Genomic DNA, 14,354 nt, shown 5'->3' with positions numbered 1-14,354 from the left:
GCGATCAGATTTTGGACTTTAGAATTACCTGAACTCCTGAAGTCCCGAACTACAGCAACATCCAAAAAAAGGATCTGGTTTGGCATCAGTTTGATGACTCTTCTTTGTCAACGAATTTCCAACAACAAAGCTTCTCTTTGTCTACAACAATGGCGGTCGACGGAGTTCCACCTATCATCGCTGCTCAGCTAAACCACCTACTCTCTCATTCTCCTTTCTCTATCAAGGTAATCCTCTTTCTTCTTTCTCTTTCCTCGAATTCTTTAATTTCTAGGGTTTTTCAATTTGAATTGTAAACAACACTGAATTTAGGATTTTGAATGATCAGAAACCCTAATTTTATGAATTTCAAACTTAGCATCTCTAAATTAATGAATTTGAATTGTCAGAAACCCTAAGATTATGAATTTGAATCATCGGAAACCCTAAATTTTTGTATTTGAATCGATTATAGGTTGATCAAATGTGGTCTGGCTCCAAGAAAAACGCTTGGAATGATCGATTTACCTTGCTCATTCCCTTCTGCCTCGATTTTATCAAATGTGAGCTCTCTAACTATATTTATTTTCCCTTCAAATTATCAGAAACTTTAGTTTTATAATTCGTTTGTTTGTTGATGGATATACAGGGGATATTATATACAATGTGGAGAGCCCGTTGGCTCCGCCGGACGTTATATTCGGGGCAGAAGATGATAAGTTTATCCCCTTTGTTTTATCAAGTGATCCTAGCAAATCACCTATGCATAATTTAAGCAATTGGAACAGCAAAGACCCTTCTAGATTATTGTCTCTCATTCTTCAACTCAGGTTCGTCGAATTCATAAATTTTAAACCAACAAGTTCGATAATATGAGTTGGGAATAATATTTTGTTTGAATTGATCATCCAGGGAATTATATTCGGCTTATCAATGGAAGCGTGTTGGAGGTGTTGATGATGATAGGGTGAAGTTTGAAATTAGCACTATGTTGTCCAGGGAGGTAGTGCCTCTTCATACCTTTATACTTACGGAGACTGTGCTGTTGTGTTGGTTTTAGGGGTCATGGTAATGTTATCGATGCAGTATTAATCTTTGAAAATGTTTTTCTCCTAAATTTTTACCCAATGGCGATCTGTAGCGAGTATGCATGGTGGACTGGTGGTAATGGTTAAGATGGAGGAAGGAAGTTGTTTTTATTAGATTCCTATTTAAATAATTAGTTGTGGGGAGACTATATAAATAACTAAATTTGGGAGGGCATGATGGAGTCATAACTTGTACTTTCTCCTATGTATTTTTAACAATCGCAACATGTCCCCTTGACATCCATTTTAAACAAGAGACTAGGGAATCTAATTGGACGGACTATCTAAATAATTATTATTCATCAGCGTATACATTTTTATCGTCACCGTTTCTTGTTTCAGGGGATTGAAATGTCTTTGAGTTCTGGAGTTGAAAAGGTATTTCTGCATAAGAATGTTTTTATTCAGAAGTTATGTTAGGTCAGAGTTTATTCTGATAGTATCATAATACTGTTGTTTCTTAATTTTTAAACTTTAGCATAGCCAGAGGAGGTTAAATTTGCTGTACCATTGCTTGACACTAGCATAAATAATATGATCCCTGCTTGCCCCTGGAGACAACAGCAAAAGATTCATCTTCAGGTATGTCAATGTAATCAGTTACTCACCTTTATTATCAATCAGGGGTTGGTAAGATTTCATCATGCTTAGAAAATGATTCACTACTGAAAAGGTGGCATTCCATCATGCATTTAGCTATTCTGTTTTCCCCAAATTGTTGAAACTTGCAACATCTTTAAGTTACATTTAGTCATAAACCTAGGTTTTGTTTTTTTACACCTTATATAAACATTTCAGGAAAAATAAATTCAACAAGCTTAGATGAGGAAAAATAGGTTAGAATTGAGCTACCCAAATTCAATTCACCACTAAAATTAAGTAAATACTGTTAAATTAAGGAAAAGTTCTGCCAAGTTTAGATACAAGGTGAAAAGAATCACTGAATGAGTCCTTAAGTTTTAGCTCTCTTCTAACCTATAATTTTTAAATTTTGGGGATTTTCCTAGAAGTGATGACCTTTGAACAATTACTTGCTGTTTATTTTGTCCTGCCAGCCTTAACACCCTGTATTTTTGTTTAGGAATATTGAGTGATCATAGCCTATTCCAAGTTGTTCATGGGTTTCGCTAGTTGCCTTGTACTTTGCAGTTTGCACCTTGCAGCTATGTGTGATGTAGAATATGCTGCAGTAAGACTATATAATTTGCCCCCCAAAAGATAACCTATTTTGTTACATGTATAATTGCATATAGCTTGGGGGCTGCTGGCTCCAATCAGCGTACTAGATGTGCTTTGGAAATTAGGATGTAGTACCTGATGGGATACATATTGTGTGCCTGAAGTACATTTGCAAACTGAACATACTAGGTAACCCTGCTTTTCTGTTAAAGTTTCTCAAATGAAAGGAATGATGTCCTTTATTCTGCTCCTCTTCAACATAGTGAACTGAAGATTAGTAGTATTGCACCTCTTTTGGCTCTTTATAACCAAAGATCAAAGGATACATGGTCATCTTGCAAAGTAATCGAGAAGTATATATTAAAGCTAAATGTCTCTTTCAGAAGATAGCAAGGTCATGTCTGATTTCTGTTTTTGGTAAAAGAAAAAAAATGTGTTTTTTATAATTATATAAGCAATTAAATAAGGTCTAAGGACACATATAATGCAGCTATGATTACAATTATTATTAAAAGTTAATTCCTAATCGTTTCAGAAACATATTGGTTCTACATTCTCTATCTTGAGACCTCCCTAGTTCCTCACGGCCCATACTGATAATGTCTTGGTTACAGGTGATATATCCAATTGGTAGAAAGTATCAATCTGCTCCTTCAGCTCCACGTTTGAAATTGGTATCAACTTTAGAGTTGAAGTCTCTATTCTCTGTTGAAGATATCAAGCTTCCAACTTGGTTAAATGGAATGTAAGTCATGTGAAACTTCAAAAAGACCATGTTCAGAGATGGTGTGCCTTTGTTCCTTGTGCCACCATCAAGTCCTTCATACCACTTCTAATATTTGTTCTTTATCCTCAGGTGCATGGCTGAGTATCTTCCTGCTTTAGAAGAGACTTTGCAGATGCAGGTTCCTCTCTCCCCGTCCTCTTTCTGAATTTTCAGTTTTATCCCCATTATTATAGCTGACTGATGTATGGTTATATAATCAAGATTCTGGAGGCAGTTTCTCTTATTGGAGTCAGGAGACACTTTATTGAGACATTATCAACCGTCTCTGGAAGGCCTTTAGAAGCTGATCCAGTATGTGCTATAAAGGCTAAATCCACTACTGTGTTTTTACTATATTCACCAATTAATTTTTGTACTTCTTTGCAGATATTTTGCAGAGAGGCAACATTTCTTGTTGCTAATGGAGTATTTACATTTTTGGTATGTTAGGTTCTCCTTTCTATTACTTTTGTAGCTCATTTGAGTCTTTTTGTGTGATAATTTTTAAATTATTTTTTTTATCAAGTGATATTGAAGAACTGGAGATGTATCGCTTTTGTTTGGTTGAGTTGAACATTATGTCTGAAATTTGTTTAAATAAAAGCACACAATATCATATCTTAGATTCTTCTTCTTTATTTGTTCATATGCGTGTTTATCTGCTTGTGTTTAGTTGGCCCCTTCAGAGCCCCCACTTCTGTTATTTGTGCCTCTTTGCTTTTTAGGGTGTGGATTAAGTCTAATATTTCAACTTTTCAGTTATCAACCAGTCTATCATCTGATGTTTAATATTTCTTCTATTGCAGGTGCATATTTTTCTACCCATCTACTTCCCCAAGCAAAAGCCAACTTTGATCCTTCAAAGCTCACAGGTAATTTTCTTATTACATTTCTGTTTCTCTTCTGACCCAAATTATCTTCCATTTAACTATTTTGATCTGTTTCAACTCTCTTTTAATATTCCCTCTTTCCTTGTGAAAGCTCCACTTTTTTGTACTACTCTATGCGTCAAACCAATCCTTCTTTATTCTCAATTTATACACTTTCCCTTCCTACAATTTTTTCTTTATTTTTATTATTATTATTTTTTTAACATATGGATAATCACATTTTACCCCACCCTTGCTACTTTTCTTAATATGCTTGCTGAAGCCTAAGTGGAAAATATTGGCATGATTTTGAGTGCGTTTTATGAGCACTTGTGTAGTTAAGTTGATGACTGCAAAAAATATTCGACGTGTTTTAAAAATATAGCTTTACTGTGTGTATCATGTGATACTGTCATGGTTGATGATTTTATAATTCCTGCTACTGGCGTATGTTGGAGTTATCATGGTTCTAAAAAATCTGTCTTTGTTAAATGTGTTGACTGTGTAAAGTAGGGGTATTAATGAGCTGAGTTTGCTCTAGTTACTTGAGTTTAGTTCTGTCAAAGCTTGGGTCAAGCAAGATTGTCTCAAGCTTGGTCTCATCCCGAGATCTTGCCAAACTGAACAGAATGACTTATGCCCGACTTGAAATTCGAAAAGCTCATGAATATAATTTGATTGTGTTTTTTAGATCAGACATTTTCACTTCTAGATATGAAGAATTTTGATTGTACTTTAAATTGTCAAGGACCTTAAAGTATTAACAAACTATTTTTACTATGGTTTCTGTTACTTGTAGTGTTTACTTTAGAGTTTGTTACCCTTGTTTAAGTTACTTGGGCTTGGCCCACTATGAGTTGTTGCAAGCTGAGTTAAGCTTACCTAGGCTTGAGCTCAGCTCATTATCACAGCCCCAGTGCTGACATCATCTGATCTACAATAGTATAAACTTTTAAATAGAATTATATGCTGAATAAATTGGATCTTCATCTACACGAAGCTATCAGAGCATTTTAGAAGTTTTGAGTTAGGCTTAGAGGGAATTGGTTATCTTATGTAACTACATAAAGGCTGTAGAGTTATGTCTAAGAGTTATGTTTCAGTGGAAATTGAGCATTTGTTGAAACAGGATATAAATTTCTTTCGGGACAAGTCTTTTTGACTTGAAATAAATGATTTCTTCCCCTTTTTATTTAAATATTTTTTTATTTTTATTTCTTTTGCTATCAAACTTTCAATTTGCAGTTATCTACTTGTAAATCTTATTGCGTGTTGTTCAATCAGTTGGGTCAATATTAGCATCTGTCATATTTTGAGATGAGACAAAGCTCATTTAAATATCCGCTTGCACGGTACCTGGATTAATTATTGATCTGCTGTTTAAACATTTATCTTTGCAGCATTTCAACACACAAGGGGTCCCAGTCAGGTCACCTGTTATGTCTGATTATCCATGGAGTCCTAGATGGGATCTCTCAGAAATGGCTTCGCGGATATTGTAATGTTCTCTGTACTGTAGTCTTGGTTTGCCCTTTTTTATTTTATTGAAGTTTACTGCTTTACTCCTACTATGTTACTCATTTTATCTGCATTTGTGTCTTTTGGATCTCATGGAACAGCGATTTCGTGGTAGAAGAGTCGTCCAATTTCAAGAAGATTTGCAATGATGCTCTTCAACGTTAAGCCTTAACCCATTGCCTGAGCCATGGAATGATAGAATTATTCAGAAATTGAAGATGGTATTATTTAGTTTAGATTTTCAGCTATTCCCAATTTGGTTATTGTTTTCGATTAGCTTTCCCTTTTGATGCAAAATTGCTCCCTTTCGGTTGAAACATAATGCATTTGTTGATGGTATTGGGTTAGTAGCAGTTTCTATCTTAAATTTTGTTCTCAGTAGTTAGTGTAAGCAATCAGCATTCATATTTTAGTACTGGGAGAGAAATTATAGGTTTTGGTGGATTTGAAAGAACCTTTACTTAAGCTAACCAATCCTTCCATGACGACCCAGGTTAGTTAAACAGAATGGAGTTCTTGTATAGCCCTAGTTACTTTGTCTTGGTTGATTAGGTTGGTTTGTTCGAAAAATGATTTGCGGGCATCATTTAGGGTCGTCCAATGTTTATTCGTGCAAATCCCTTCTTTTTCTTGGTATTGTTACAAATGGTAGAGGTTCGATAATTTTTCTATTTTCCTTCAATTTTTTCCCCTTCATTTGATGTTGATTTTTATTCTCGTATTGATAGTTATCAGGTCTGCCTCAGTACCTTTGATGTGGTTGCTTATATGGTTGTGCTGAGTTGTTGAGTATGTCTGGAGCATTCTATGTTATGAGTTAAAGAGTTGTACCTCTCTCTTTTGATTCTCTTGAGGGATTGGGCTGGGCTAGTCTGATTGATTGATTGATTGCAACTTTATCTTGGTTATACATAAATTTGAAAGCATATAAGTTGATTTTGATCAATATTATTCTGGGTAAATTATGGTTATTAAGCTATATTTTGGTTAATACCTAGTTGCTCTATCCATTTCTCACATTAGTGACTTGATTACTTAATTAAAGAGTAACAACTTTTGCATCAGATCAAAATTTAAGGAAAGGGAAAGACACGAGATGTAATCTGACTCATTTCTCTTTTGCAATTTTGAAATAAGAGCTTGGATTGTGATCAAAGAGTGAGAATGATAAGAAGGTAAAGAAGCAAGAGAGGGGACAAAATAGATAAGAAATTGAGACGATGTGAGGGAGGATTGGTGTCAGCTATGCTTTAATAGTCCCAAAGGTTTTTATATGCATCCGGGAGAGTAATTTTTTTTTGCCCATGTGGATGATTATTGTTCATTTAATCATCAATGAGCAACAAATAACCTTGGGTACACGTAGTATAAATTTGGGTTGAAATCATTTTAGGTTAGTATCAATCAATATTGGTTTGAGTCATATCAAGGTATCGAGTAATTTCAGTTTGGGTTTATTCGCGTATCAGCTTTGTTCAGATCAAATAATTAAGGTTAAACTCATGTCGGGTCAATTTGGGTATTGGTTTAGATCTAATCATTTGGATATTGAGTAAAAAATGGGTCAATTAAACTCTAGGTTGGGTCAGGTTTCAGTTTGGGTCACTTTGGGTTTTAAGTCAAGTTCAAAGTTATTGTTTTGGGTTCAACTCGTGTCTTGGATTTGGTAGACGGGCTTGGGTCAGTTTCCCATGTCTCAAGGGGTCATTTATGGGGTATTCAAGAAATTAACACTTTTGTTTCCATGTGGTCTTTTTTTTTTCCTCACCCCATTGTTTCCTCCATTTCTTCTACCATGATACCCCAAGGTTTTCAATTTTTCATTTAGCAGAATGAGTTTTCTAATTTGACTGACTTGACTACTACCCAACCCTTAAACTCCATTGTTGACCCCACTTGCACCACCAGCCCGCCACCTCCGCCTTAGACCTACCTCGTTGTCTACCCCACCCTCAAAATAGCACCACTTAACCAAAAGCCCAGAACCACCCGCTGGCCACTGCCAACGAAATATCACTTCAAGCAAGCATGTAAACCAAGATATAAGGGACAGTGAAAAAAAAACCACCACAATATATCCACCCATCACTACAAGTCATAAGATGACCCATCAACATTTTGCAACCAACAAAAATTGTTTTTTTTTTTTTAAAAAAAAACAAAATTTAGTAATCTAAGAGTTAAAAGGAAAGACATCTTTTTTATATTGATAATTAAGAGCTTTGATGGTTGAATTTGATTATGAAAAATTAAATGTAAATTTAAAGTTTTCATGGCCATATTAAACGATTAAAATCGGTGAGTGGTCAAATACGGGTGGAGGCAAGCTGTGGATGTTGAGGGAGACCGTTGATGAGAGAAGGAAATAGGAGACCTCCGTGAGGAAGGGTGGTGGTGAAGGAAGGAGGAAGGAGGGCGATGGTGGTTGGTGAGGGAGGCTGTGCTCTAGGCTCTAGCGGTGAGAACAAAACGCCCTGGTTTTCCATTCTCCTCAATTTCATTTCTTAGATTCTTTTCCTTTCACATTTATTAACCAAGCGCCCCCTAATCTAATACTCCCTCCGTCCCTAAATTACATTCTTCTTTGGAAATTTACACGGGAATTAAAGAGGGGAGAATAAGACAGATAACAATAATTAGATAATGCAATGGGAAGTACAAAGATAACTAAACACCCCCTTAATCTAATACGGAGTATCAAATCCCTACTTAGAGGTTATTATCAAAATTACTTATCGTTTCATAATTTAAACAGAGTAGTTATGTCAACTTTATTAGTAGTTACCTCCTTTCTATCTTCATCGTGCTACTCCAATTTACTCACATAGTAGAGTTTGTATATCCAAGTATGTCAAATTTATTTCGGAATGTGTATCAAATCTTCAAATAGATGAATTTCACATATGTGCTTTTGTTTAAATTGACGAGTTATTCTTTAGGTGAAATTCTACGACAATGTAAATATGTAATACTCCCTCCGTTCCCTTTTGATAGTCCCTTATGGGCAAAAATTACGGGAATTATGAAACTTAAATAAAAGTAGTAAAATTGCATTGGAAAGATAAATTTACATTGGGTATGTAAAATAGTAAATAGAGAAAGTAATAAAAGTATATTGAAAAACAAAATTTATATGGGAATGATAAATTTGCACAAATATTGTTGCAATTAGAGGGAATTTTGATAAAAAAATTGATATCAATAGTACTTAAAAAAAGCAAATGAGACTATCAATTTGGGACTAAAAATAGGTCATAAGGGACTATCATTTGAGGACGGAGGGAGTATATAATATTGACTTGAACTTGGTAATTAACTTGAAAATGAAATTACCATAACTCCATTTGAAATTGGAAATTAGAAATTTACTCTAGCAGCTTGCGTATTTGAGATTTTGAACTTGAATGACACCAAATTGGAGGGAAAATTAGTACTAGACGTTGATCTGAAAATATTGTGTTAACTCGTAACCAAAACCCAATTGAGAAATACTTGATATTCACAATGAACTTAATGCAACATTACAAGTTTACAATCTGCTACTGCCTAGATTCAATATTAAATCCACTTGTTGACTTGAGGCATCCCGTCCTATTTGTTATTTGACCAACTCAATTTATTGCCCTAACTTCATTTCAATTTGTTGACGGGTTATGCAATGTTACTACAGCAACTGTCTACTCAACCGGCTGACCCCTTCTGGAAAACCCTATGGTCCCTTCCCTTACAACCAAAATGGAAACTTTTTTTTATGGAAGTTACTTCATAATGGCCTAGCGGTTAGATCGGAACTTCATCGTCGGGGTGTTCCAATACAAGATATGTCTTGTGTCCTTTGTGGTGCACCGACTGAGGATTTCAACCATCTGTTTAGGGAATGCAGAATTGCACGAGCAGCTTGGAGGGGTGGATGTTTGGACATCCACTCACAAGTTCATGGATGCCTTTCTATTTCAGATTGGATCCAATATTATATCCGACTTTTCATTAGTCAGGATGGAATTTCAAGTTCCAACATTAGTACCTTCGTTGACACTCTTTGGGCTCTACGGTTATTCAGGAATACAAGGGTTTTTAATCCTGATATGCCGGTTGCACGTTTCGCACATCCTGCAATCTCATACTCTCTTTCTGGATACGGATACTACTACGACAGTCCCCTCGCCTCCTACTATTCAGGAGGGTTTGCCCCCGCCAGGGTTTCATATGGCTCAGTTAGGGGTTTCTCGATCAGGCTCTATCTTCGTTCAGATTCAGATTGACAGTGCATGGTATAAGGACACTCGGCATGCAGGTATGGGGTGGTGTGTTGATAATGTCGATCCGCTTGATGACAGGATTATTGGCGGGAGTAATTTTGGACTTTGCGCTTCCTCCCTTCATTCAGAAGCCTTAGCTTGTTTGTATGCCCTCCAATGGGCTTCAGACCGTCACATTCACTCGGCTCGACTCTTTACGGATTCTTATAATCTTGTTGCCCTCTTGCGGGGCGATGGCCGGGGGGATATTGCTGTTCTTTGGCTACTACAACAGATACGACGTTTAGGCTCCACATTCCAACATTGCGAGATTTACAAGGCGAACAGGCAACGTGTCCACCGGGCCCACCTAATTGCAGGCGAAGCTGCTGTCCTTTTTATTTGCTTTAATAGTACTGTGTTGTAGTTTTTCTGTCTTTATCCGTTGTCAAAAAAAAAAAAAAATGATCATTGTTAGTATTTGACTTTCATCGACTAATATTAAACTTGAACTAACTCGACTGAATCCTAAAAGGATAAATTAATACGAGTACAAATAGAAAGGATCCAAATAAAACACTACACCAAAATGGAATAAGGGCCTGTTGTCTTTAGCATAAGTTCAATTCAGTTCCTAATCTCCTCTCATAAAATATTCAATTCAGTTCAGCTCACTCAGTTCAGTAAATCAGAATAAGCCCTAAGTCTATAACCGGACTACGACATACAGTTTGACAGCCCAACTTGGCAACTTATCAACAATGTACAATGATGTAAAACGACTGAAGTACTCTCGTACTCTACGATCAATGATTAAGAGAGTAATAAAAATTCCCAAAAAACAGTGATAAAACAATGAAAAATATGTATGCATCTGGCAAAGGTAGATCCAATCTGCTAATAATTTGTACTCTTGCTACAATTTTCCATTAAAATTGTCCAATTTGGTCAGCCATACAAGTGATACCAACCATGAATATCAAATCAATCAATACTAAAACGTGGGACCCCACACCCACACTCTCACCCTCATCCTCACCTTCCTTAATCAACAACCAAAAAAATATAAGAAAATGAATAAAAAATTACAACTGCCAAATAAACCAAGCGGTTACTCTTCAAAAATATCCCGCCTCTTCATTTATTATTTTTGTTACCCAAACAAAAAAAAACAATAAAAAAAAAGTTAAAATACTTCCTCCATTCTTTTTAAGTACAATGTTTAACTTTTAATTTTACGCACAATTTTTCGTGATTTATTACTAAAACAGTGTTATACTCGTCTTGATATATAAATTTTAATTTTAAAAGTGACCCTCTAGTCCTTTACCGCTGAGTTATATCCCTTTCATTCGAGAAATAGAATTGACTAATACTAAGGTAAAGGGTTGCGAAGCTCAACACCATTATTCTATTACTCTATATAATAATTCCCTAATACAAAGTAATAAATACGAAGTAAAAATACAAGTAAGATATTACTGGTATAAAATGTGCATTGACAAATATGACATTGTAATTAAAGGATAACGGAAAAAGTGTATTAAAAAAAAAAAGAGGAAAAGAAATAAAAAATCCACCTATTACCCCTGGTGCCAACTGTCAGCACTCTCCCCTCTACCCTCCAAAAACTCTTCCCCCATATATTCTCTCTCCTACACCCCCTCAACTCCCCTGCAAACATAACATTTCTCTTGCAACCATTTTTGTTTTTCAGATCTTCATTTTTATTTCTTTTTTGTAGCAAAAAATCTCAAAAAACAAAAAAAAAAAAAATGAGGGAAATCTTGCACATTCAAGGAGGGCAATGTGGTAACCAAATAGGTTCAAAGTTTTGGGAGGTAATTTGTGATGAACATGGTGTTGATCAAACTGGCAGGTTTAGCCTTGTTGAAGGTGGTTCAGCTGATACTCAGTTAGAGCGTATTAATGTTTATTTCAACGAGGCGGCCGGGGGCCGATACGTCCCCCGTGCCGTCCTCATGGATCTTGAACCCGGTACCATGGATAGTATCAGATCCGGCCCATTGGGCCAAATCTTTAGGCCCGATAACTTTGTCTTTGGTCAGTCTGGTGCTGGTAATAATTGGGCTAAAGGTCATTACACCGAAGGTGCTGAACTTATTGACTCTGTTCTTGATGTTGTTCGTAAAGAGGCTGAGAATTGTGATTGCCTTCAAGGTATTTTTTTTATTTTTATTTTTATTTTTATTGATTAGAGTGTTTATTTCATGTTTAAGAAATGTTTTTAATAAGTTTTGATCATGTTCATGTCATTATATTTGTATTGATCAGTTTTTTTATGGTGGGTATTTGATCGGATTTAGTCAAGGTTTTAGGATTTTAATCTGTTTTGTATTAATAAATTTTAATTCTCATTGTTATTGATAATTTTGTTATACTTTGTATTTATTACTAATTTAATAATGCTGTTATATTGTTGATCTACATTATTACATACGTGGGTTGTTTGCTTTGTAAATGACTTTTCTACTTATTTTTTCATTATTTTTATTGTCGGTGATCATAATTGTTATGAACGAGATCCCTCTATTTTATTCATGAAATGAACAGTCGATATCTTAAATGAACCATTGGGAATTGCATGAAGGAAAAAATAAATAAATACGGGTTTTAAAATTTATTTTGTTAACGTAGGTGTTCTAATCTGAAGATCGGAAATGGATAGGATCATAACACTTTGGTGTATGTATAGTAATTGATCATATTGGCACAAAAAACATAAAGAAGACTTTACGGGTTTGATATTTAGACTAAAAAAAAAAAGTTCATACCTTTTGGTTTTGACTTGTTAATTATATGCTCTAAAAGTAAAAAGGACCATGTACTATATGTCTATATATGTACCTTAGGTGTGAAGTTATGAGCTTACTTACTTAAGGGTGTGTTTTTATATTTTGGCGGCAGGTTTTCAAGTATGTCACTCTCTTGGAGGTGGTACAGGTTCTGGTATGGGTACTCTCTTGATTTCTAAGGTCAGAGAGGAGTACCCTGATCGGATGATGCTTACCTTCTCGGTTTTTCCATCTCCGAAAGTCTCTGATACCGTTGTTGAACCTTACAATGCTACTCTTTCGGTTCATCAATTGGTCGAAAATGCTGATGAGTGTATGGTTTTGGACAATGAGGCGTTGTATGATATTTGCTTTAGGACCTTGAAGCTCAGCAACCCAAGCTGTAAGCGTTTTTTTTATTTTATTTTTTGTTCTTTTGATGATTTGCTGTATTTAATTATTTGTTAGGACGTCTTGCTAGTTGATTCATGATCGCATCTAAATTATTTGTAAAATTATTGTGAATTTGATTCTGGATCGCATCTTAAGAACATGCTCATAATTTAATGTTTCATTTGGAGTCAGTATTTTTGCAACTTCTTTAATGTACTAAAAAGGTTGACTGGTTTATTAATGTGGTTGATGTCTGCTTGGCACGACAGTTGGTGACTTGAACCACTTGATCTCGGCCACAATGAGTGGAGTGACATGCTGTCTCCGATTCCCTGGTCAATTGAACTCCGACCTCAGGAAGCTTGCAGTGAATCTCATCCCATTCCCCAGGCTTCACTTCTTCATGGTGGGTTTCGCCCCACTTACCTCTCGTGGATCCCAGCAGTATGTCTCCCTCACTGTCCCAGAGCTAACTCAGCAAATGTGGGATGCCAAGAACATGATGTGCGCTGCTGATCCCCGACATGGAAGGTACCTCACTGCCTCTGCCATGTTCCGTGGTAAGATGAGCACAAAGGAAGTAGATGAGCAGATGATCAATGTCCAGAACAAGAACTCGTCCTACTTTGTAGAGTGGATCCCAAACAATGTGAAGTCAAGTGTGTGTGACATCCCACCCACCGGTCTAAAGATGTCTTCCACATTTGTTGGTAACTCAACTTCCATCCAAGAGATGTTTAGGAGGGTGAGCGAGCAATTTACTGCTATGTTTAGGCGCAAGGCTTTCTTGCATTGGTACACTGGGGAAGGTATGGATGAAATGGAATTCACCGAGGCTGAGAGTAACATGAATGATCTTGTGGCGGAGTATCAACAATATCAGGATGCAACTGCTGATTACGAGGAAGACTATGAGAATGAAGCTGAGGAGGCTTACGAGGGCTAGTGATACACAAACTGCTGTCACATGCTTCTTTACAATTTCCTGATTCCATCTTGATCTTTCGTAATTGAAACTATTACTTGCATTATATTAATTTGTTGTTCTTGGTTTGTATGCTTCTTGAAGTATATCTTGTATTAAGTGAAAATATAACAATTTTACACCATCTTAATATCTTTGCATCTCAGTGAAGATTAGCTTTTTGTTCATTCTTGGATTGTTTCAATAGTATTCTAAATTATAATATCTCCCCTTGATTCGTACAAATAATTTCTCGAAAACGATTCGACAAAGACAAAAACAGCCTGATCTGCCTGCATATGCCAGGGCAGACACAGCTCTTACTCCCCAATGTTAAAGATTATTTTCGGACTATATCTCAATGCACCAGTCTGTGAATACTATTTTCTACTATATTCCATGTTAATGAATACATGATACGGAGTACTATATAACTATTCTACTATTTCTACCAGATTTATAATTGGCCTTGAGCTGTAAGAAAGTCGTTTAATACAGTTATTGTAACTCATACTCCCGTTAACATGGTAACTGATACTTCGGTAAGGAAGACGTGCTTATTGAG

General features: G+C 35.9%; 2 protein-coding genes across 3 annotated transcripts; both read left to right on the top strand.

Moving 5' to 3' along the window:
• LOC145614485 (uncharacterized) lies at positions 1 to 9,538 on the top strand. 2 transcript variants are annotated; one of them, XR_014107115.1, is made up of 14 exons: positions 1 to 227; positions 455 to 542; positions 629 to 809; positions 892 to 982; positions 1,410 to 1,445; positions 1,551 to 1,649; positions 2,861 to 2,991; positions 3,103 to 3,151; positions 3,235 to 3,324; positions 3,400 to 3,453; positions 3,819 to 3,884; positions 5,282 to 5,379; positions 5,501 to 5,620; positions 9,070 to 9,538. XR_014107115.1 is itself a non-coding variant. In XM_081669539.1 (13 exons), exons 1-13 carry the CDS (start codon positions 150 to 152, stop codon positions 5,562 to 5,564), a joined length of 1,125 nt encoding a protein of 374 aa, XP_081525665.1. In that variant the 5' UTR covers positions 1 to 149; the 3' UTR covers positions 5,565 to 6,016. The 2 variants fall into 2 exon arrangements, 1 of the variants encoding a protein (XP_081525665.1); XM_081669539.1 differs by lacking the exon at positions 9,070 to 9,538 and having other exon boundaries at positions 5,501 to 6,016.
• A 1,769-nt stretch (positions 9,539 to 11,307) lies between these two features.
• On the top strand, positions 11,308 to 13,934 carry LOC145613168 (tubulin beta-1 chain). Its single transcript, XM_081668233.1, has 3 exons — positions 11,308 to 11,818; positions 12,566 to 12,835; positions 13,095 to 13,934. Exons 1-3 carry the CDS (start codon positions 11,413 to 11,415, stop codon positions 13,769 to 13,771), a joined length of 1,353 nt encoding a protein of 450 aa, XP_081524359.1. The 5' UTR covers positions 11,308 to 11,412; the 3' UTR covers positions 13,772 to 13,934.
• The last annotated feature ends 420 nt before the right edge of the window (positions 13,935 to 14,354 follow it).

This window comes from Chenopodium album, chromosome 25 (genome assembly GCF_948465745.1).
Source record: "Chenopodium album chromosome 25, dcCheAlbu1.1, whole genome shotgun sequence".
Classification (NCBI taxonomy): Eukaryota; Viridiplantae; Streptophyta; class Magnoliopsida; order Caryophyllales; family Amaranthaceae; genus Chenopodium; species Chenopodium album.
This window is presented reverse-complemented; position numbering and strand designations above follow the sequence as displayed.

Bases quoted from the DNA above. Each gene is read 5' to 3' on its own strand.
- LOC145613168 (XM_081668233.1), top strand. From the start codon at position 11,413: ATGAGGGAAATCTTGCACATTCAAGGAGGGCAATGTGGTAACCAAATA. The intron at 11,819-12,565 runs GTATTTTTTTTA...TTTTGGCGGCAG, and splicing joins GAATTGTGATTGCCTTCAAG to GTTTTCAAGTATGTCACTCT. The intron at 12,836-13,094 runs GTAAGCGTTTTT...TTGGCACGACAG, and splicing joins GAAGCTCAGCAACCCAAGCT to TTGGTGACTTGAACCACTTG.
- LOC145614485 (XM_081669539.1), top strand. From the start codon at position 150: ATGGCGGTCGACGGAGTTCCACCTATCATCGCTGCTCAGCTAAACCAC. The intron at 810-891 runs GTTCGTCGAATT...TTGATCATCCAG, and splicing joins TCTCTCATTCTTCAACTCAG to GGAATTATATTCGGCTTATC. The intron at 5,380-5,500 runs GTAATGTTCTCT...CTCATGGAACAG, and splicing joins GAAATGGCTTCGCGGATATT to CGATTTCGTGGTAGAAGAGT.